At 42.1% G+C, this 23,353-nt stretch overlaps 1 protein-coding gene across 1 annotated transcript in view; it reads right to left on the bottom strand.

Annotated features, from left to right (window-relative positions):
- SIPA1L2 (signal induced proliferation associated 1 like 2) overlaps window positions 1-23,353 on the bottom strand; it is a 2,064,602-nt gene that overhangs the window by 780,036 nt on the left and 1,261,213 nt on the right. Inside the window, exon 11 of the mRNA XM_044087172.1 lies at window positions 22,228-22,485. Within this exon, the coding sequence (XP_043943107.1) occupies window positions 22,228-22,485 (258 nt within the window). The remainder of the gene's footprint in view (window positions 1-22,227; window positions 22,486-23,353) is intronic.

Raw genomic sequence — 23,353 nt, 5'->3', positions numbered from 1 at the left:
AAAACTTACAAGCTCTACTCCCCTCTTCAGCTCACGTGTTCAACTGTGAACTGTTCAATTGTTTCAACTTTCTTGGGTTGGCGTAAGGCAGGGAACTTTGTTGGCTAGGCTTACTTAGGTCCTTGGGCCGATAGCCTAGTACCTACCTATGAAAACAAGTAAGTACCTGGGACCAAGGCTTTGCACTTTCTTGCACTAAACTTAACAAGGAACTCTGGATCCAGAGCAAATCAACCAAAGCCAGATACAAGGTAAAAACAGCCACCCAGGCAAAGGATAACTACAAAAACCTTCTTTAACAATGTTAGAAATATCAGAAACAGTGCTCAGCTCTGTGCAGAAACAGTAAAGGATAGCACATACTCAGACTCAGATGACACAGCCAATCTTGTACTGGACAAGTTTAGTTCAAACTTCACCCCAGTTTCCACTCCTATATTCCAATTCACATACCTGCATCTACAACCCCTCTTCAAATATACCAAGAATAAATACTCAAGGCTCTATCAATAGCTAAGAATAAGAAGTTATGTACCTACCATAACACGTTCCATGTTAGTTGCCTTCATCTCGCCTTCCTTCTTGCTGTTTGGGATCGGAGCCGATCCTCAGCTCGGACTCGGCCATCTTCAATAGCTCGAGAGCTGTTACTGGCTCGAGGCTACCTCTTATCCCATGATGCCTAGCGACAGCTACCCAGATCTCATTTGAAATAGCTAATCCCAGACATAATATGAGAGAAACCAGTTAACAAAAAACTGGTTGTTCCATACATCCTAAAAACTAGAATAGGTTAGGAAGACCTAGGCAGAAGAGTAACAATAAAGAATACTCAGCCAGTAAAGAAGGACTCCTCTTGATCCACTAGGACGGAGGGAGGGATGCAAGAAAGAAGGCGAGATGGAACGTTACGGTAGGTACATAACTTCTTAATGTTAAGTTGTCTATCTCGCCTTCATTCTTGCTGTTTGGGACAGCGTCCCTAGCACCTAACATCCTGGGTGGCTCAGTGGAACAGACTCTTCAGAACAGTGGAACCAAAGTCAGCTCTGCTCCGGGATACCATATCCACCTTGTAATGAGAAACAAAGGTATGAGGGTTTGCCCACGTGGCAGCTGCACAGATGGAATCCATGGGCAACCTAGACTGAAAAGCTACGGCGGTGGCTAATGCCCTAGTAGAATGACCTTTCGGTTTAGTTGGTAACTCTTTATTCCTTAACTGGTAAATAAAAGTAATAGTGTGGGACAACCATCTGGATAAGGTCACCTTGGAAACTGGGAGACCTTGTTTGTTTAAGGCATAAGAAAGGAATAATTGGTCTGACTTTCTTATTTCTTTAGTTCTATGTAGGTAAAAACGCAATTGTCTATGAACGTCCAATTGGTGAAGCTTGTACTCTGCCTTGTTGCTATGATCTGGGAAGAACACAGGGAGATCTATAGATTGATTTAAATTATTTTTTGAGCAGACTTTAGGAAGAAACGAAGGATTAGTCCTCAGAGCAACTCTGTCCTTGTGAAACACTAGGTAGGGAGGACAAACACATAGTGCTTGAAGTTCTGAGACATGCCTAGCTGAACTGATAGCAACCAGAAAGAGTGTCTTTCAAGACAGAAACTTGATGGAGCAGGATGCTGCTGGTTCAAAAGGAGGCAGAATTAAGGAAGTTAGGACTAAATTAAGGTCCCAAGGAGGAGGGGGATCTCTCACTGGAGGTCTAAGAAGAGATTTTCCTCTCAAAAAAACTTTACAGAGCTTATGAGACATGATGTTAGAATTTGTCTAACCGATATGAAAATTAGAAATGGCCACTAATTGTACCCTAATCGTAGCGGAAGCGGCCCCGGAGTGAAAAAGTTGTGCTAGGAATTCCAGAATCTCGTGGACTGGGGCTGATAAGGGATCCACATTCCTAGACTCTGCCCAACAAGAAAAACGTTTCCATTTGCTAGCATAAGTTTTTCTTGTTGTAGACTTATGAGAGGAAACGATAATCTCACAGACTGCTGGGGAAATGCTGGGAAGCCTGACTAAGGTTGGAAGTGGAGCAACCAAGCTGTGAGCTGGAGAGTTTGGAGGGATTGATGCAACCCGCCTGATTGATGAATCAGGAGATCTGGAATCGGGTCCAGAATCCAGGGCTGATCGAGAAGGTAATGGTGCAGGAACGGGAGCCATATCTGTTGAAGCCAGTAGGGGGCAATGAGGATCATTATGCAATCCAACGATTTTGTTTTCTGTACGAGTTTCAGTATCAGGTGAAACGGAGGAAAGGCATAAAGAAGTCCCTGAGGCCAATCGTGGACTGGAGTGTCTCTGGGAATGTTACCTGGAAGTGGAAGAAGGGAGAAGTAGTTGCTGCATTTGCTGTTGAAAGGGGTGGCAAAAAGATTGCAGCAAGGCTGTTCCCATTTGCGGAAGATAAGATCTGCAACTTCCTGATTCAGAGACCACTCGTGAGGCATGAGGATAGCTCTGCTGAGCCTGTTTGCTATGACGTTGGATCTCCCAGGGATGTGCGTCGCAATCAGAAAACATTGGGAGGAAATCGCCCACTGCCAAAGTCTGAGTGCTTCTTGACACAGGGGGTAGGATCTGGTTCCGCCCTGCTTGTTGATGTATCACACCACTGACATGTTGTCTGTTTGAATTGCAATGGTCCCGGAAGGAAGAGTGTCTTGAAGGGCTTGCAACGCTAGGAGCACGGCTCTCATTTCTAGGACATTTATGTGCAGATGGTACTCGAGAGGTTGCCAAGTGCCTTGGACTGTCGTGCCCAGATAATGCCCCACCCCCCGCATCAGGGAGGTGTCTGTAGTAACTGTGACTACCGGACGGGGCTGTATGAAAAGTCTGCCCTGAGTCACTAGTGGGGAGACCATCCACCAAGAAAGGTGCCTTTTGCATGCCTCCGTGATCAGGATCATGTGAGTCATGGGTAGCTCCTGGAAAGACCACTGCGTGAAAAGAGGTCACTGAAGAATTCTCATGTGGAAACACGCTAATGGAAATAGAAGAATGGCAGCTGCCATGGAGCCCAGAGTTTGAAGGACATACCTGACTTGGATCCTTTTGCTCTGCATTAGGATTTGCACTTGTTGACGAATTGTGGACACTCTTTCCAGTGGTAACCTTGCGAACATTTCCCTTGTGTTTAATTCTGCTTCTATGTAAGTAATAGATTGACAGGGCAACAAGGTAGATTTTTCGAAATTTATTGTAATACCTAGTTGGGTGCAAGATGTGACTGTATAATCCCGTGCTTGTAAGAGTTGATGCCTGGTGGTAGCAGTGAGGAGCCAGTCTTCTAGATATGGAAACACCTGGAATCCTTGATGTCGCAGGAGAGCCGTGACCACTGCCATACATTTGGTGAACACCCCAAGGGCTGTGGTGAGACCAAAGGGCAGAGCTCTGAACTGGTAATGACTGGCCCCTACCCGAAAGCGAAGAAATCTCCTGGAGTGTCTGTCCATCTTGATATGGTAGTACACATCCTGAAGATCTATCGAACACATCCAACTGTCCTAACCCAGGAAGGGTAGAATGGACTGTAGCATGACCATCCGAAACTTTGTTCTTTGTACAGATTTGTTTAGTCTCCTAAGATCCAGAATCGGTCTCCAGTCCCCTGTCTTGTTTGGTACCAAAAAGAACCTTGAGTAAGTTCCGGATCCATGCGGGTCTGCAGGGACTTCCTGAATGGCTCTTTTTTTCTAGCAGTTTTGAAACTTCTATTACTGCTTGCTCCTTCAGATTGGATGGAACATCTGGAAGGGCTTTCTTTGACTGTAAGGGCAATTGATGGGAGGGAATTTTGTAACCTCCGGATATAACGGACAGTACCCATCTGTCTCTTCTTAAATTTTGCCAGGCTTTTGGGTACAGCGAAAGTCTTCCCCCAACTGCCTCCAGAGGTGAGCAGCCAGGCACCCCTTCAGGGATGCTGGAAGGGCTTTTCAGAGAAGGATTCTCTGTTGCCCTGGTTCTGCGGACCCCCTCCGCCACGAGGGCGGCGTCTATTATTGTTGTTTCCCCCTCGACCTCTGGAGGAAAAATCACTGTGTGTGTCAAGCAAGGCTCCCTGAGATTTGCGGAACCACAACTTCCCACTCTTCTGACCCTTGGGGTAAGGTCTAGAGGGAGTGGAAAAATGGACTCCCACAGCAGAGAGAGCCTTGCCTTCTTGCTCACACCTAGTCAACATGTCTTTCACCTGTGGCCAAAAGAGAAAGGAGCCATCAAAGGGGGTATTGGTGAAGGACGCTCGAAAAGGTTCCGCAAAGTGACACAGCCGCATCCAAGCATGCCTCCTGAGGGCCACACGCGTGCCCACGGCTCTACTCGCTCCATCGGCTGCATAGGAAATGAGCCTCATGGAAGAGTTAACTACAGATTTAAGAGTCGCTAGCTGGGAAGCTACTTTGGCTTGTACTCCCTCAGCTGTAGGATCTTGAAGGGCATCTCCAAGCTCTTTAAGGAGATCCCTTTGAAAGTGAGTAAAATGACATAGATAGTTCAGGGATCTCATGGAGAAGGTCGCTGAAGCAAACATTCGCTTTCCGTACCTGTCCATCATCCTAGACTCCTTGTTAGGGGGATGAACAGATGAAGAGGTCTCTGCTAACTCTTTTTTGGTGTCTGCTGCTACCACCATGGCATCAACGGGCACACCTTTAGAAAGGAATTGCTTATCCTGGGGGGCTGTAATAAATTTATCAGGTCTCCTCAGAGTTGGTTCCACTGTGTCTGGAGCTGGCCAAGCCTTTCGAGCCACTACAGACATAAGTGGGTCGAAAGGAGGAGAAACCCAGGAGGTGGAAGGTCAGGAACCGAAAGCGTCCAGGAATACAGACTCATCCTCGGTAGGGGCTAGGGGATTCCAGTTCCCCCTCTGCCTAAGCATTTCCAGGATGTCCAAAAAGGAAACATCTTCAGAGGGGGGATCTCGGGGACCCTTCCGATTCATTTAAGTCTGTATCAGAAGTGACAGACCCAGGGGAGTCTATGTGCTTCCTCTTGCACTTCTCCCGAGGAGGCTCCTCTGAGTGATCAGGGGAGGCCGCGGAAGATGAGGAAACATCCAATGGGGTGTCCTAGGGCATTGGTTCCCTACACTTGGGGTCTGGAGGAGGAGCAGAGGTTGGCACAGACACTACACGGGACGGAGCCGGTGGGGCTGGTAGTGGAGCTGTCTCGGGGGACAGCACACTCCGCATGACCTCAAAGGCGTCCCTGCCTTGAGGCAGAGAAAGCTCTGGTTCCGAAGAAATAGGAATCTTTCTCCGCACAGAGGGGGATGGCTCCGAGGCTGATGTTGGAGCCGAGTTCACCTGCGCCGATGCTCTGAGATGGAGAATGGGGTCGGACAAGGGTCTAATGCCACTCGCCCCCTCGGAGCCAACGAGGAAGTCCTGGCATCCAGATTCCTCGATCAAAGGGACTATCAAGGTAATCGGAACTGAAGGAGAGATGGTGATCGGAGCCAACGGTTCCACTACTCGAACCCCAACGAACTCTGGCTCCGAACTCAATGGAGTCGGAGGAGGAACAGAAGAGGAGGTGGATGGAGCCGATACCTGTTGAGGAGGGCTAGACAATAATTTTGCTGGTGCCTGTGATTTAAGCAACCTACTTACTACTCTCTCGACATCATGATCAGACAGCCTAGAGGATCGAGAGGAGTGTGATGAATGGTGGCTAGGTTCACTTTGCAATAATGGAGACCAAGGAGCCAAATGAGATGACTCTAATGAAGGGGACCTCAGCCTCTTATGGCTCTGAGACGGCTCTGAAACATCCAATGGAGCCGACGGAGGGGTTGTCTTGTCGGTGCCAGCCAGAACCAACGTACTCGGCAAATCCTGTACAGGAGTCGGCTCCAAAGGTGGAGCCGACGGTTTAGTGGATTTTGGGGATTTCACTGGCTGGAAACTCTTTGCCAGTGAATCCTGAGGCTTTAACAGACCCCTAAGGATCAATTTGTTCTTATGCTCCTGCAGGACCCTTGGACTAAAAACATGGCAAATAGAGCAAGAGTCCTGCAGGTGAACAGCGCCCAAACAATAAACGCAGCTAGTGTGCCCATCTCACATTTTCTGACAGCATGAATCACACTTTTTAAAAATAGATACTTTAGCTTCCTTAGACATGACCCGTAGACATGACCCAACTACAAAAAACTAAGTACCACAAGGTAAACACAGACAGACAAATAAGTACTATTCTAAACAAGATACACCTATAAAAATACAATCTGTCTTTTTTTTTTTTTTTTTTTTTTTTTTAAAGATAGCAAAACAGGAAAGGAAAGCCTCTAAGTTAAATGGCTATCCTAGGGAGAGGGGGAGGAGGGGAACTCTCTAACTTAAACGAGTTCTAAATAAAAGGGAAACTAAGAGGAACAAAGTATTTCAACAACACGTACAGAATAAAGCTAAGAACGGTAAACTATCTATTAGTTTAAAGGGTCTAAGAGAATATTTTTACACAAAAAATTGAAAAATACAAGGCTGAGCCAGAAAACGACACACCTCGCAGCTGAAGCGGCAAACGAGATCTGGGTAGCTGTCGCTAGGCATCATGGGATAAGGGGTAGCCTCGAGCCAGTAAACAGCTCTTAAGCTATTGAAGATGGCAGAGTCGAAGCCGATCCCAAACAGCAAGAATGAAGGTGAGATAGACAACTTAACATCACTACTTCCATGGGGCCAGATAACTTACCTGGTTGCCTACTTGTCAATCTGAAAAATGGCATGTCAGACCACCTACATGTGTTACTCAATATCAGCCTTCATGACGGCTTTGTGCCACATGAATGGAGGACAGCAACAATTATTCACTTGCACAAAGGTGGGGTATCAATAGAGTTGGATACTTATATATCCATACGCCTGATGATTGCCATCTGTAAGGCTATGGAAAGGATCATTACAGAATTAATAAATAAGGAAACATGTAACCTACAAACTCTCAACACAAGCCAGTTTGAATTCAAGGGCAGATCCTGCCTACTTAACCTGGTCGACTTCTTTGAGAAGGTTACTGAAGCAATGAACAAGGCAAATCAGTATACTCTGTATATCTAGCCTTCGCAGAAGCATTTGACACCATCCAAAGTCAAGCACTCTTGATAAACTCTCCCTGCTAAATGTAAATGTCTATGTAACACACTGGACAGCAAACTAGCTCACAAACAGAACCTAGGGGCCACTCTTAATTGGCACTTACTTCTCAGACGTCAAAACATATATTAAGGGGTTATGGCTGACCAAGTTTGTAGATGACTACAAACTTGGTGCCAATATAAACTTCTCAGGGGACACCAAAATCCTCCAAGGCAGCCTTTCCGAAAGAAATAACTGGTATCAAAACCATAGACTAAAACGAAATGCCAAGAAATAAACAGTTGATATATAAAGACGCATGTATATACTTTTATACAAAAACAAAAGGTTATTTTCTACCTTCAAAAATTATCTTTAAGTGTCATGATAATGGCTGCCCCCATTAGAAAACAGAAATCATGTTTATTAAACCTGGTGGACTTCTTCGAGAATCTCACCAAAGCCCTAGATGAAAGCAAAACAGTACATACAGCCTACCTTGACTTAGCCAAGGCTTTTGACACAATTTCCCACTAAGACATCATTGAGAAACTCACCCAGCTGGGAATTAGCCCATATGTCACTAGATGGGTAGCCAACTGGCTCACTGACAGAACGCATACAGTCAAAGTTGGGGATTCCACCTCTACCACTACACCAGTTACCAGTGAAATACCATAGGGATCTGTGCTGGGCCACCTACTGTTTGGAATCTATTTCTCAGAAGTCTCAGAAGATGTTTACAAGGTAAAGTTAGATGAATGTTGAACTACAGATGGCAGCCGATGAGACCGTACTTCGGTTATAAGGATAATCGAAGTTTGAAGCAGTTGCTATGTTATAAATAGCAGACACATATATCAAGGAAGACCATGACCAATTAAGAATAGTATCTCTAAATGTGGCAGATGTACTTTCTGTAATTTCATTTGTTGGGATAAGTATTTTACTCATCCAGTTTCTAACAAGATCTTCAGACTTACTGTATATGGTAATTGTGAAACTAAAATGTTGTCTATCTGGCTAGATGTGTTGCATGTCAAGCACATTATGTAGGTAAAATTAACCAGAGGTTAAAAGATTGTATCTGCAACCACCCATCTGAAATTAAGAGAGAAATAGTTACAAATGCACTATATAAACACATTAGGTACAATGGTTCTGGAATTAGCTTTACATTTTCAGTTTTAAGAGTAGTTGATGATAATATACATGGGGGTAATATAAAGGATTACACTGAAAAGGAAGAATTTAATTGGATTTTATATTTAGGGGCACATATTTCACCTGGTTTGAATGGCTATGTATCTTTAATGCCTTTACTGAAAGAGATACACAAACAAGCCTGTCATCATGTGACCCACTTTGACATTATATAAATGGCAGAGGGTATCTTTTGTCTGATATGCCTGAAGAAGCCTTGAAAATTTATACTAGTGGTTTTAAAAGCTGTACGAGTCTAATAAACCACTTCATTATCAGCTGCTTGTGGTTCCAGTGACTTCTATTTTACTTGTTTGTTCTTATTTTTGTAGTCACTGGATTTACTTGTGTACTGACTGTATTTTTCTGCCTTTGTACCACAAGGACCTGTGCTGGGCCCCCTACTGTTTGAAATCTATTTCTCAGAAGTCCAGGCAAAAATAGATGGCCTATGGCTTACCACATTCGCCAATGACTGCAAACTGGGTGCAATCATAGAGTCCCACAACAATAGTGACATACTACAAAAAGGGTTTACACAGATTAGTCCAAGGCCACAGACTTAGAAAAAAAAATGCAAAAAAATGCATCATCATCTCCTTTGGCAAAGGGGGAGTCTGCAAATTACAATATTAACAGAACCCCTCTCAAAACCTGTGGTGAGAGATTTGGGAACACAGGTTGATAGCCACCTTAACTTAAGTCACCATGTATCCACAGTGGTAAGGAAGACTTTCTATGTTGCACACCTCATAAGTAAGGGCATCACATCCGGAACTAAGGATGTTACAACTCCCCTCATCAGATCACTAATAGAGTACAATGCTCCCTTCTGTATGCACCTCACCAGATATCTGCAGCAGCTGGAGAGACCCCAGAGGTTTTTCACCAAGAAAATTCAGGGCCTTCAACACATGACCCATATAAACAGACTTAAAGCCCGGTCACTGTACTCTACCTTAAAGGCTGCTGAGAGGAGACTTATGCCTGGCCTACAAAGCAGTCTCAGACACTGACCTAATGGAAATACTGCACATCTACAAGTCAAATGGGGCAAGATTCATAGGTAGTTACTAGGCTATTGGCCCTAGGGCCTATACAAGCCTAGCCAAAAAGGTACCCTGGCTTTCGCCACCCAAGAAAATTATTATCCTGTGCCCCTGTCAAGTAGAACCACAGAAGTGATCCCTGGGGTGAATTTCCTATTACCCATCCAATCATCCAGATTTTTCTTGAAGAGTGCTTGCTCTCTTGCTCTAGGGATCTTTACCTATCCAATAGGACATGCTGGAGCGACAGGTATGTCTCCAAGAGATTGCAACTTGTCTGGAACAAACTCCCAATTCACATAAAACAGAGCTCCTCAATGACCCTATTTAAGTGTAACTTGGACAACTGGATGGGAGACCATAAATTTACCCTGGGGCTGTCAGCTATGTCCCCTCTTGGATAAGGGCAGTTGGTGCTGATCACAGAATTGCACTGAAAATACAGACCATACAACTTGGTCAAAACAGGAACAAGGATATAACACGGCTAGGCTCACAAAGACCCTAGGGCCAATAGCCTAGTAACCTCCTATGAACCTATAAAGCTAATGTAAGTGAAGTACTGAATATTGTAAAGGAAATAAAAAAAAATACAGGTAGGATCTTTAGAAATGGAAAGGAACAAATTACAAAGAAATAAATGGAATATGTGGGAATAATACACAGAATAATGTCTTAGAGTAGGAGAAAGGTTTGAGGGAAGGCAGGAATTCATAAAGCCATGTAATATTGGAGCAAATGAAAAGTACAGTTTTGTACCTACCATAAATGTAGATGTCCGATAGATATGCAACTGCAGTCATAACATATGGGTTGTCCTGCCTCAGGCAGCCCTCGGTCGGCCGGATTCCAAAGTCTGGGTCCGATGTCGGCTGATGTCGCATTTCTCTCCGACGTCAGAGCGGCTGGAGTACATAAGCATCAGCCGACGCCATCTTCTTCAGTGTTTCTTGCCCCAGATGCCAGGTGCCCTCCAAGGAAGGCTGTAATCAAATTGGAAGATAAAACAGATTTCCAGACAAATAAATAAGCAATAAACAGATACACCATAACAGATATCCCCAGCTAAGGGTAACAGGGATAGGAGTGGACCCAAGGCTTAGAGGGGAAGGAGGGAGGGAAAACCCGACTGCAGTTGCATATCTATCGGACATCTACATTTATGGTAGGTACAAAACTGTACTATGTCCTTCAAGAATGCAACTGCAGTCATAACATATGGGTTGAATACCATAGCTTAGCTGGGGGAGGTGGAATGCTCTAAGAAAAGGATGGTGTAGCTATCAATCCCTGCAGGACTGCAGAAGCAAAGCCTGCTCTGGATCTGGAATATAGAGGAAGGTTGTAGTGTTTGGAAAATGTATGCACGGAGCTCCATGTAGCAGCTTCTAGAATGTCTTTTGTAGGCACCCCTCTTAAGAATGCTGTAGAGGTGGCTGTAGCTCTGGTGGAGTGTGGTCTGACATTGGCTGGCGCACACTTTCCATGGGAGGAATAACAGAATCTGATGCAATGTCCAATCCATTTTGAAATTGTCTGTTTTGAAATTGCTTTTCCTTGTACTCCAGGGGCGTAAGCTACAAAAAGCTGATCAGACTTCCTACTGGTCTTGGTTCTGTCCAGGTAGTAGCGAAGCTGTCTGTGAATGTCCAAGGTATGCAACAGTCTTTCCCCTTTGTTCTCAGGATTGGGAAAGAAAGTAGGCAGGTGAATTGCTTGATTTAAAGAGACCCTAGATACCCCTTTTGGGAGAAATATAGGGTTGGTTCGTAAGGAGACCCTGTCTCTGTGAAAAGTTATGAACGGTGGTATAGCCATTAGGGCCTGTAATTCCAAAACCCTTCTTGTTGAGGTAATGGCCAACAGGAATGCTGTCTTCCAGGAAAGAAATTGTAAATCCACAGAAGCTGCTGGCTCAAAGGGAGGTAAAGTCAATTTTTCTAGGACAAAGTTGTGGTCTCTAGCTGGTACTGGTGCCTTTCTTGGGGGCTTTATATTCTTGATTCCTCTAAGAAATTGCCTTAACAAAGGATGTGAAAACACAGGTGGATCAGTGTTGTATCTAGCTGAGATAGCTGAAGCATGTATTTTTATAGAGGAGTATGAGAGTCCATTATGTAGCATATCTGCCAAATATTCCAGGATGAGTAGGATGCTCAAAAGTGATGCATCATGCCCCTTGGTGGTATTCCAAATGCTGAATCTCTTCCATTTGGCTGAGTAAACCTTTCTGGTGGATGGTCGGCGGGCTTCTGTCAGTATCCGCTGAACTTCTTTGGAAAGAGGTAGGTTGAGGTTATTCATGGGATCTCCCAAGCTGTTAGCTGTAGCGTCTGGATGTTGGGATGAACTGTCCTGAAGTTGTGTTGAGTCAAAAGTTGGGGCCATTGAGGAAGGGCCCATGTTTTGTTGTGACATATGCTCCGTAGTAGTGGGTACCAGTGCTGTCTTGGCCAGTCTGGAGCTATTAGGATCCCCTTGGGCTGCTCTGCTTTGATCTTTAGTAACACTGTGGTCATCAGTGGCAGAGGTGGAAATGCATAGATTTTTAGGGAGCTCCAGTTGAATGAGAGCGCATCTATTTTCCATGCTTTTGGATGATATGTCCTTGAACAAAACTTCTGTATTTGATGATTGAGGTGGGAGGCAAATAGGTCTATGTCCGGCCTGCCCCATGTCGAAGTGAGTCGTATAAAGATGTCTGGATGTAACCTCCATTCGTGGGGATCTAGGAAATTCCTGCTTAGACTGTCCGCCAGAACATTGTCTTTGCCTGGAACAAACTGGGATTGTAACTGTATGTTTAGGCTCAGTGATTTTTCCCAAAGATTCATTGTCAGTCTGCAAAGGGGGTAGGAATGAGTGCCCCCCTGCTTGTTTATGTACCACATCACAGTGGTGTTGTCTGTCCGTATTAGTAGGTGGCCTGGTTGTAATTGTTGTCCGAAGGCCTCGATGGCATGCATTACTGCCAGCATTTCTTTTAGGTTGATGTGCAGATGTGTTTCCTTTGGAGACCATTGTCCTTGAATACATCTGCCCTCCATGTGCGCCCCCCCATCCAAGGTCTGAGGCATCTGTGGTCATGGTCTGTGTTATCTGAGGTTTTTTGAATGACATACCTGTGTTTGACTGGCTTACTGAGGCCCACCATAGAAATTCCTTTTGAAGACATGGAATGAGTGGTATGGTTGCTTCTAGGTTGTTGCTCTGTTGAGACCATAAGCTTTTTAGGTACCATTGAAGCTTTCTCATGTGTAGTCTTGCTAGTGGAACCAGGAGAATGCAGGATGCCATGTAACCCAGGGCCTGTAGGAATCTCCTTGCAGTCATCTGGGTGAGCTTTGCTAAAGTTTTGAAGTAAAGAGTTAACTTCTTTTGCTTGTCTTCTGTCAGGTAAGCCATTTGAGAGGATGTGTCTAATTTGGCTCCTAAGAAGGTAATTTGCTGGGATGGCTGAAGTCTTGACTTTTGAAAGTTGACTGTGTATCCCAGAGCCTGTAGCAAATGTATGACATAATTCAAGTTTTTTGTCAAAGTTAGTTTGTCGTCCGCTTGTATGAGGCAATCGTCCAGGTACGGTTAGATTTGAATCCCCTGGAGCCTGCAATGAGCAATTACTGAAGCCAGGCATTTCGTGAATACTCTGGGCGCAGTAGATAAGCCAAATGGCAATGCTGAGAATTGATAATGCTCTGGCCCTGCAAGAAATCTGAGGTATCTTCTGCAGCTGTGTCTGATAGGGACATGCAGGTATGCCTCCTTGAGGTCCAGAGTAATCAGCCAAGACCCCTTGCCCAGCATGGGAAGGAGTTGCTGTAGAGTCAGCATTTTGAACTTTGGTACTATGAGAAAAGTGTTTAAAGCGGACAAGTCCAGTATTGGTCTCCACTGAGTTTCTTTGCTTGGAACAAGGAACAGTCTTGAGTAAAACCCCTGACCTTGTTCTTGTTGTGGAACATTTTCTATTGCTTTGATCTGAGCAAGCAGAGAAATTTGCTTGATAGCCTCTGCCCTCTGGTTTTGTGGCAGGTTTGGCATGCCCAGTTTTCTTGGCAAGGTATGAAAATGGAACCTGTAACCGTGGTCTGTAATGTCCAAAATCCATTTGTCCTTTGTCAGTTTGCGCCAATTTCTTGTAAACAGAGATAATTTTCCGCCCAAAGGAGCTTCTGCTTGCTCCTTGGTCAGCGGACCTAGAGGAAAGTCATTGAGAATGTCCCTGTGGGGCGGGAGAAACCCCTGTGTCACTTCTTTGGTTTGCTGGTTGCCACTGTCGTCCCCTGTAGGATCCTCTGTATTGGCCTCTTCCTCGGGCACGCCTGCTTTTGCCTCTTTGAAATCTTTCAGGATTAGGAAAGGACCAGTTTTCAGAAGGCCAGTTCCTGCTGAATCTAGGTGGCTGAACCTGGAGGAAATCTTTGACTGTCTGTACTGACTTGGCTTTTTCCTCAATGGACTTTAACACATATTTAGCATTAGCACCAAAAAGCTTGTTCTTTTCCAAGGGTGCATCAAGAAGTTTTGCCTTAACATGATCTGGTAAAGGTTGATCTTTTAACCATGCATGTCTACGAATGACCGCCCCTGTCATAGCTGCCCTACATGAAGCTTCCAATGCATCATATCCACACTGTAGAAAGTGATTGCTAACTTGCTGGGAATTGTGTACAGCCTCCTGCAAAGACTTCCTATCTAAAGGTTCAGGGGAGGCCAATCTTTTCTGTAAATCATCTAACAGGAAATCCTGATATTGAAACATGTGAAAGAGACAATTGAGAGCTCTCATAGATAAAGTAGTGGAGGTGTAGACCTTCTTCCCCCATCTCTCTAAGGACCTTGCCTTCCCTGTCGGAGGGCAAAGGGTTTTTGGAGGTGGTAGCTGAAACCCCTTTAGGCCCCTGGGAAATTGTTTCTAAATCAACAGCATGGGCCCTAAAGAAATGAGAATTGGTTTCTGGGACCCTATAGTATCTGTCAGGCTTGACAGGAGCAGGAGGAAGAGTATCAGGGGTAACATTGGAGTCAGAGTATAAATCATCCAAAACATCAAGCACAGGAGATATAGCTAAGGGTCTGTGTTGGGGCTTTTTAAGGAAGGTTCGAAGGCGCGTTCTGGAATCTGAATATTCCTGGCCTTGCCACTTAAAATGCTCCCTCATGGAATGCAGAACTTCCCCAAAAGACATTTCCTCAGGAGGAGAAGCCGAGGGGATAGAGTCCTCTGCATCTGAATCCTCATAGGTCTGGAAGGGCTCTTCCTGGCTTTCGGAGTGGACAGAGTCCTCAGAATCTTCATCTGTGGGAAGAGGGTCAGGGGGTTCAACCCTGGGCCTCTTATCAGGAGGAGTCTGGGATCCTCTCTCAGGATGGGCCTGGGAACCTCTGATCAGGGAAATTAAATCTGCGGCCATAGCCATGATTTGAGTTTCAGGAGTAGGCTGAGGTAAGGTCTTAGCATAAAGATGCTTGGACTTGCTGGCTGCCTTGGCACGTGTGTAGGCCTTGATAGACATGGACATGGGAGGCCTAGCTGCTCCACGTGCAGGAGTGACCTTATCCACAGCAATGGTCTCGGGCATTTCCTCGGTTTCAGTATCCAGAGGAAAGTCAATAACTGGCGTCGGAGTGGCCTCCGGTATCGGTAATGCGGTGTCTTCGGTTCGGAGCAGTGTAATAACCGCCTCAGAGGGAACCGGAGCACTTGCGGTTAATTCTGGCGTGGTGTCGGGCGAGGATGTCAGTCCCGGTCTTTTCGTTTCTTAGGAGTCTGCGTTGTCGGTTGTTCCGACGGCATCGTATAATCAAATTTATCGCCGAAAAAGTCTTCAGCGAACTCCGCCCGACGCCTGATAGCAAGCACAGGCGGCACAGGCCGAGACGTCGTGGTCTGGGCCAAGGCAAGGGAGGCAGTAAGAGTGGAAATCCTTATGAGGTATTTGTTTACCACAAGACAAACAATTATTTACTTTTTCAGTAATTTCTGACATCGGCTGAGGCAAGAAAAGGTCCCCAACGGGGTACTTAGCTTTTCTGAAGACTTCGGATTCGAAGAATACAGGAGCTGACCGACCGGCACTTGCGAACTGCTTCTGCTTCGGGCACCGCGTGGCAAGAAAGACTGAAGAAGATGGCGTCGGCTGATGCTTATGTACTCCAGCCGCTCTGACGTCGGAGAGAAATGCGACATCAGCCGACGTCGGACCCAGACTTTGGAATCCGGCCGACCGAGGGCTGCCTGAGGCAGGACAACCCATATGTTATGACTGCAGTTGCATTCTTGAAGGACATTGTGTTATGATCAAACACAGATATACAGCATGAAAATAATGGAATGTTACTATGCTTTTTTTTTCTTTTCCATTAATCGACATGCACTAAATCACGTGTTGATTTGGTAAATATATTAACAAAATGAATACTGTTCTGCCCTCAGGATTTCATTCCCACTTAATCCTGACTCACACTCTACCACAATGCCTTTGTTAGTAGATGGGATTCTATGCTTTCCATCTTTATATTATAACATAAATGCTGCTTTGGTTGGTGAAAAATAAAAGTACTTTTTTGGGTCAAATGAAGAGTTAAAGTGTAAATATGTTCTGGACATTAGTTCCACCCAGTCTTGTAAGCATGGCCAAACAGCCCCAGGTAGAAACAGATCAATGACATTTTGAATCACCAGACACTGATTCCATGTACTTGAAAATTCATTTAATTAAATCACAATTAGCAGAAAACATACAGAAGAAAGCATCTGAAAGTGTTTTTTGCAGAGTGGCAAGCTCCCTTCACTCCATATTTAAATATACTAACTCCAAGGTCACACAACTGCAGAGAAGAAAAACACACACATTGAGACACTGCTGGCACACAAAAAGAAACTACACTAACAAGTGACTATCTGTAACAAATACCAATCATAATCTTCACAACTTGCCAAGTAAACATCTTCACATATTTCCACATATTCGAACCTCTGTAATACCACAGTATGTGTAACTAAAACCACATTCTATGAAATGAGATTTCACCCAAATGAACGTTTCACAATGTGTTTATAAGAAAATCTTTTCACTGTTTTCTGATTCAGGCAAATGTGATTTTAACCAAACAAATGGAGCCATTAGAAACTAGGTATTATGACAGTGACAACAAAAGTCATCCGAAACCCTGGATTTGCTAGTAGTACGCAAGAGCCAAATGTCAGCTCCTCTTAAAAGTTATCTTAAAAGAATTCAGAGATTTCTAAAACTACACTCAAGTACAAAACATGCTTAAGAATGCAATGCTACCCCAAGGCTTACAAAACATTTTTTTTTTTTACTTTTGATGTAAAAACTATAAATACAAAGATAATTTCTGGATATAAGCTGCATTCTGCTACTCCAAACAGAAACTGTATACTAACACCTAAAGGAAACCAAATGTAAAACTACCCACGGTAGTGGTGCTGCAGTAGCGTTATCGCCTCACAGCAAGATGTTGTCACAATCGATTCTCAGCTAGAGCGTCTTCTGTGTGGAGGCATGCGTAAATGGACGTGCCTTCGTTGAAGGTTGTGCGTCAGGGCTGGTAACTCGGCACGTAAAAATCCACTACCAAACATTAGCGGACCGGAGTTCCGCTGTGGTGACCCCTAACCAGGATAAGCCGAAAGACACAACAACAACATTCTAATGGGCCATGTATGGCTTAGGTAGAGACCATCCATACAGTGCTGTACCTCTAAGCAGTTGAACACTGACTAACAAAAATATCTGAACAAATCTGGATATTCAGTTATAAACTATAGGGAGCAAAGCTAACAAAACAGTTGTACTTTGAAGTTCTGAATGTCAAATTACAACTCTCAGCAATCCTTTCCCACTTTATTTTTTTTTTAAATAGCATTTCAAAATGCCAGAAAATAGTCACTTTCAGGAACAAAAATTGTGGTTTTCATTAATATGCTGTAAAAATCTAAATATATTTATGATTTTATATATTATGGTCTTGCACCTTGCGATAAACAGTAACGTGTTTGTTTCAAACTAAATCTATGGACATTTGCATTAGGGAAGGCTGTGAAATTATAATTACAAAGTACCAATTTGAAAGCTAAAACATGGGTTGCGTCTTCACTGTTTCTAAAAATATAACCACTAGCTTCAGCTCCTTTTGCACAAATGCTGTTCATTCCCAGAGAAATATGCTCCTACTGAGTGGGTACACCACCACTGAATAAGAAAACTTCACATGAGGGTTCAACTACCTTTGTCTGTGAAGTTTTTCCATAAACATAACGGTCACACTTTGACAGATTACTATCTAGCCCCAAACAATCCACATCAATATAGATTCAGCAGTGATTTTATTTTCATCTTGCTGCTGTTAAACATATACACTAATCTGCCCATTTTGACAGTAATCAAGCAAATATCCTATGACTGGAGAGACAACATATGCCTTCTCACTCCTTCCTCAGAAAGGCAATACCTACTAAATACACTTCTGTTGTCTGACTGGAGGAATGCGAAAATAATGACCACAATAACTTGTTGATCTCAGGACATATATGTATATATGTGTGTGTGTGTGTGTATATATATATATATATATATATATATATATACATATATACACACACACACACATATATATAAAATATAAAAATACATATGCTTCCCTCACCAAAACTAACCACAGCAGTCAGCCTTTTCATGAATTGTGTAGCTATGCTCTGCTTCATGCAACACTTGCCTCACAAAATAAGACAGCCACTTTTTGTGCATATTTTTGACAAGTGAGCCCACTATCCCCCTTTTACTTTCTTCACAATCACTGTGACTGTGAAGAAAGTAAATGGCATAGCGACCTTGGTAATTCATACCAACTTGTTCACAGACACATTTGTTGCCCTTACTGCAAACCAGATCACACAACTGCCCTATGTTTTTCATACACAACCTGCCCCCTAAAAGATATCCACAACAGAAATGTATTTCAGCTTGTAGCTCAGATGCTATACACTAACAATACACAATCTGATATACACACTTCCTCAATGTAGCCCTAGTTGCACTAGGTATAAGCAAGAATCAAATTACAAGAAAAATAAGCTTTATTACCAGTACACAGACTAGCGCTTCAGTTGTTCTGACGGTGCTACCACAAATTCATCTGTTAAAATATGAACTTTTTTATTTAGGAAACTGCATTTGATATTTTTTTTCTATGTCAAATGGAATTAATAGTGTGGAATTTGGTATAAATGAATTTGATTCTTCAAAGGAAGATTTTACACATGTATTTTGGACCTTGGGATATTCTGATTTAAACCCTAATGCTTATTATTTACTTGATACTAAGGCTATAGTATGTAAAAATACTTATATGCCCCCCTTTAGTCACAATGGCATTCAACAATTTTCTACAATGATGACTTATGCAATGGAAGCAGCACATTGTGATTTTATGAGGAACAGAAAAGGTATAAAGTTTAATTTAACTAAAACTGAATGGAAACGTAAACAAAATATATTAATTTTTAAACCGGGTGATAAAATTAATAAGGTGGTGATCATGCATTTTACCCAATACTTAACAGATGTGTTATGAACACCTCACTGATAAAAATCTATATGAAGTGCCAATTTAACTGTTTATAAGGGAGGTTTGGTTAAGTTTCAGGAATGACTTAATAAATGTTACAGATTAGAATATTTGTCAAAACAGGATAGAGAAAAAAAGTTTAATAGTGAAGGGTGCACTACGGCTGTTCTACAGCTTACCTAAAATTCATAAGAAGGGTTCCAACCCCCCTGGACTTCCCATTGTTTCTGCACGTAAATACTTTTTACATAACATAGGTGTGTTACTTCATAACTATGCACTTCCTTTTGTTGTTAGGTTACCTTCCTATATTAAAGACACACTTGATTTTTTGAAGAAAATATCGGACATTAAGTGGACAAATATGTTTTGGGTAACACGATGTAAAACGTCTTTATACTAACATTAAACATGCTTTAGGTTTAGAGACTCTTCAATATTATTTAGGGGATACTCCTTTATCAAGTTATACTATAGAATTAATTCAGTTTTGTTTAGTTAATTATTTTGAGTTTAGCAAAGAGATATATCATCAACTGCAGAGGACTGCAATGGGGGCACCTTTTACCCCATGTATGCCATTTCATTAATGGGTTTATTTGAATTACAGTATCTTTATAATCATTAATTTTTATTAGGAAGTATGCAACTAGATACTATAGGTACACTGAAGATTTGATATTTATTTGTCATGGGGGATATGACCTAGTTTCAGATTTTGTGCAGAGTTTACAGAATAATAGATTTGGTTTGAATTTTGATGGATTACAATTTTGTAATAAGGTGGTAATTCTGGACGTACAACTAGAAGGTACCACTAGAACGGGAGTACACAGGAAGTCTGAGGATGGAGGCCAGTATCATCATGTAAATAGCTCTCATCCTCCATTACCTGTTTTACCCTATGGTGAGCTTTTAAGCTTATGTAGGGTATGCAATAATAATAATTTGGATTTTCAAAATGAATTACAAATAACTGTGAATATGCTCTCTAGAAGAGGTTATGATAGAAAGTTATTGCAGAAATTTGTAAACGAGATAAGTTAGATTATCGAGTAGAGGACATGGGTGATAAATCTATTTTTTGTCCTGGTGATAGAAACATAATGCCCCTGTTACAGAATAAAAATGATTGGAGAAAAATTTATTTTGTTACCACTATAGTATTTTTAGTGAGTTTAGTTAGATTTTACTGTTTTTTGTTTGATACAATTAAAATAATTTTCTAATATACTGTACTTCTTCTTCTTCTTCTTATAAACAAGAAAGAAATATAAATGATATGCTGGCACATAGTAGGTTTTCTCTTCCTGTAGATATACTCTTTAAAGAAATGGGCCATGTGGAAACTTGCCCATGTGGTAATTCTTCAAGTTACAGATTTATTGTGAAGCCATTTGACAGAATTAATAGGATATTGTTTAACTCTAATAAAAAATACAGCCGCAACACAGAAGGGTTTATATATGCTTTGAAATGTCCCTGCAAATTATTTTATACAGGTGGAAACATGAGAGACTTCAAGGGTAAGGCTCTAAAGAACATATTAAAGATATTAAAAGGGATAGATTGAAGAGCCCTCTTGCAATACATTTTAAAGTATACCATAATAGGGTTGGGGGGTAGAGTGGACCATTTTAGAACAGGTGTTTTTTGATATTTATAATAAGTTAGATATAAAAAAGTAAACTTTTATACAAAGAACCTGTTTTCATTTTAAGGTATGACACCACTTTAATTTCCTGTGGACTTAATACAGTATGCAAACTCTGTAAAGGCTGTGTTCTAGCCAAGGCACTAAGACGGATTGTTTTGCTGCTATTTGATACATTAACTGTCGAATAAAAGACATTTTACTGATATTGTGCTGGAGGTTTTGGTTCCTGGTCTTTGGTGGTATTTTTCTGCAATTTTTTGAAAGTGGTTTTAATAATTAATACAGTATGCAATTGGAAGTTTTTAATGTGAATATTTAATTCTGTAATTGCTTTAGGTGTGTTCTTTTTGTAAAGGTATTTAAGGTGATGGTTGCTTATGATGTTTTACTCCTTGAAGGCTGTAAAGCCAAGGTGCTAGAGTCTGTGTACTGGCAATAATGCTTTTAATCGACCTTTTGGATTTACTGACTTGTGTGGCTTGCTGTATTTCTGCCTTTGTTTTGTGGTTTACTATCTACAAATGAAAGAATGACTTTAAATAATTTTATTAAAATTCATTAAAAGGGACAGACCTGCTGCACATACACACCCTGTCTCTGTCGCAGAGGTTAAGGTGCACAGCAGGTACTACAAAATCCACAAGTACAGCTTTTTATAAATTTAAACGGTTAACACACTTTCTCTTTCTCTTGCAAGTTGACTCAACAGCTGCCTTACTGAGACACTGAGTCAATTAACGAGTGCTTTTTTTTCAACATTCCCACTATTCCTGGTGCTGCTTTACACACACACTGAATTCTTGGCTCCGTAGTAACTGCTGGCCAGCATGAAAATTCTAGATGTGTCACCTGGCATGACAGGACATTCCAGGAGGCACACAAAACCAGTACAGTTGAGAAGTAACAATTTAAATACTTTTAATTCACCTGTGACCAGAATGCTTTAGAATGCAGAAACCCATGATTATGGCAAACAAAACAACTTTAAAATAAAAGTGGCTATGCAGCAGTCAGTGTCGAGAAGTATCAACCTGAAAGACTATTCAATTGTTCTGTTACCATTTGTGTGAAACATTGTCAATTACCTTTTAAAACATTTACACACCCAGGGAAAACAATCAAAAAAGCCGCAAAATAAAATTCTAATATATTCAAGAAAGAAAACAGATTTCTATGGTAAAGCAGGTGAAGGTAAGATCTGAAAACAGTAGTCAATTCCCCTTATTTATTCTCAAAAGTATGTTTCAACCAGTCTATAGCCAAATATAAGCTGACTAGCACATTGACAGCATTTTAAAAATTACTTTAAACAGCAGTTTTATACCCAAGACTTTGCAAGGCAAAGGCTAAACCCCCCCCCTTTTTTTTTTTTTAGGGAAACAGTTGCAGTTCCTTTGAATGAGACACTAAGCAGAGTTTCCACCTGCGTGAGTTAGTGGCAGCTTGGGTGGTTGTAAAAGATTGTATAGTTATCAAAAAAATTAGAGTAAGTTACCCAGTGCCCTGGCCAGTATGAATACCACCTCGGGTCTCTCCTGAAAAAAGGTCATTGGCCTAGTGATACTAAATCTGTCAACAAAGTTTAAACAAAGAAATACAAATGGAGTACATTACCTTGCACCATCTGGTAGCTTTCTGTCAAAGGACGTGCTGCGGGGAATTGCAGTCTGAGACTGCTGAAGAAGCTGCTGGCAAGGTAGTCTATCAGCTGCACCCTGAATTGGAGAACCACGGGAAACAGGCTGCCCAACAGGAGTCTGGACACGATGCCACGTAGTATTTCTGCGAAATGGGGTTTTATATTCACATGGAGTACCTTCACTGTCAAGTTTATACTCAACCATTGGTATTCTGTATAGCTCTGAGCAGCCCCTGCCATGTAACAAAATTGTTCTCGGTTAGTCATCAGTCATAAGGAATGTTAAAGAGACTTCAAGTATAACCTAGTACAGAATCTGTTTTATTCATCTACTATGACAAGAAACATCCACCCCAAGACTTTCTCTAAAAGCTACAAGCTTCTTGTCTTTGTAAAACAAAATGGAAGTTGTGTACTCATCATAATGCTGGATTCTTTTATTTTTGTCCACCCGATCCAATTTTTGAGTCTTCAAACATGTTATCAAATCCAAACCAGCAAATGTATTGCTCAAGGTCCTCAGATCTGTCACACCCACAATGCACCTGCCCTCACTACAGAGCACCCTCAGTCGTCATTTTTCTATCGCTTTCAGATGCGATTTCCAACTGCGCAGCTAAGTTCTCCACTGCCGCCTTTAAAAAAAAATAAAAATTATTTTTAAAAGTTATCATATTTATGAAGACTTTTAGACACGGTTTAGACAGTGCCCTTTCTAACTTGTTGGCATTTAGGTAGAAATTTAACTATAAGCTCTGCAACTTTGTTGTTAGGACCTTCATTCTTTTAAGCTCCTCTAACCTGCGTGATGGCAATAGTTATGTTTATATGATTCTGATTCTTACAAAGTAGGGAGAAGAGTATTCTTCTCAGTTTTTGTATTTAGTTAGTGTGCTTTAATGCTGTTGCAGTACATGAAGCTCAGTGATTACACTCTGAAAATTGGAAAAAGACTTATCGAGTGCTTCTACAGAACGATACTCGATCTTAACAACTGTTAATCACTCCCTTGTCACTTGTTAAGATTAGGTATCATGTTAGGCAGTTAAATATGCCAATACTGACCAGCAAGCAGCAGCAGAAAAATCAAAAACATATCTG

This window comes from Protopterus annectens, chromosome 1.part1 (assembly GCF_019279795.1).
Source record: "Protopterus annectens isolate FY-2018-M chromosome 1.part1, PAN1.0, whole genome shotgun sequence".
NCBI lineage: Eukaryota > Metazoa > Chordata > Ceratodontiformes > Protopteridae > Protopterus > Protopterus annectens.
This window is presented reverse-complemented; position numbering and strand designations above follow the sequence as displayed.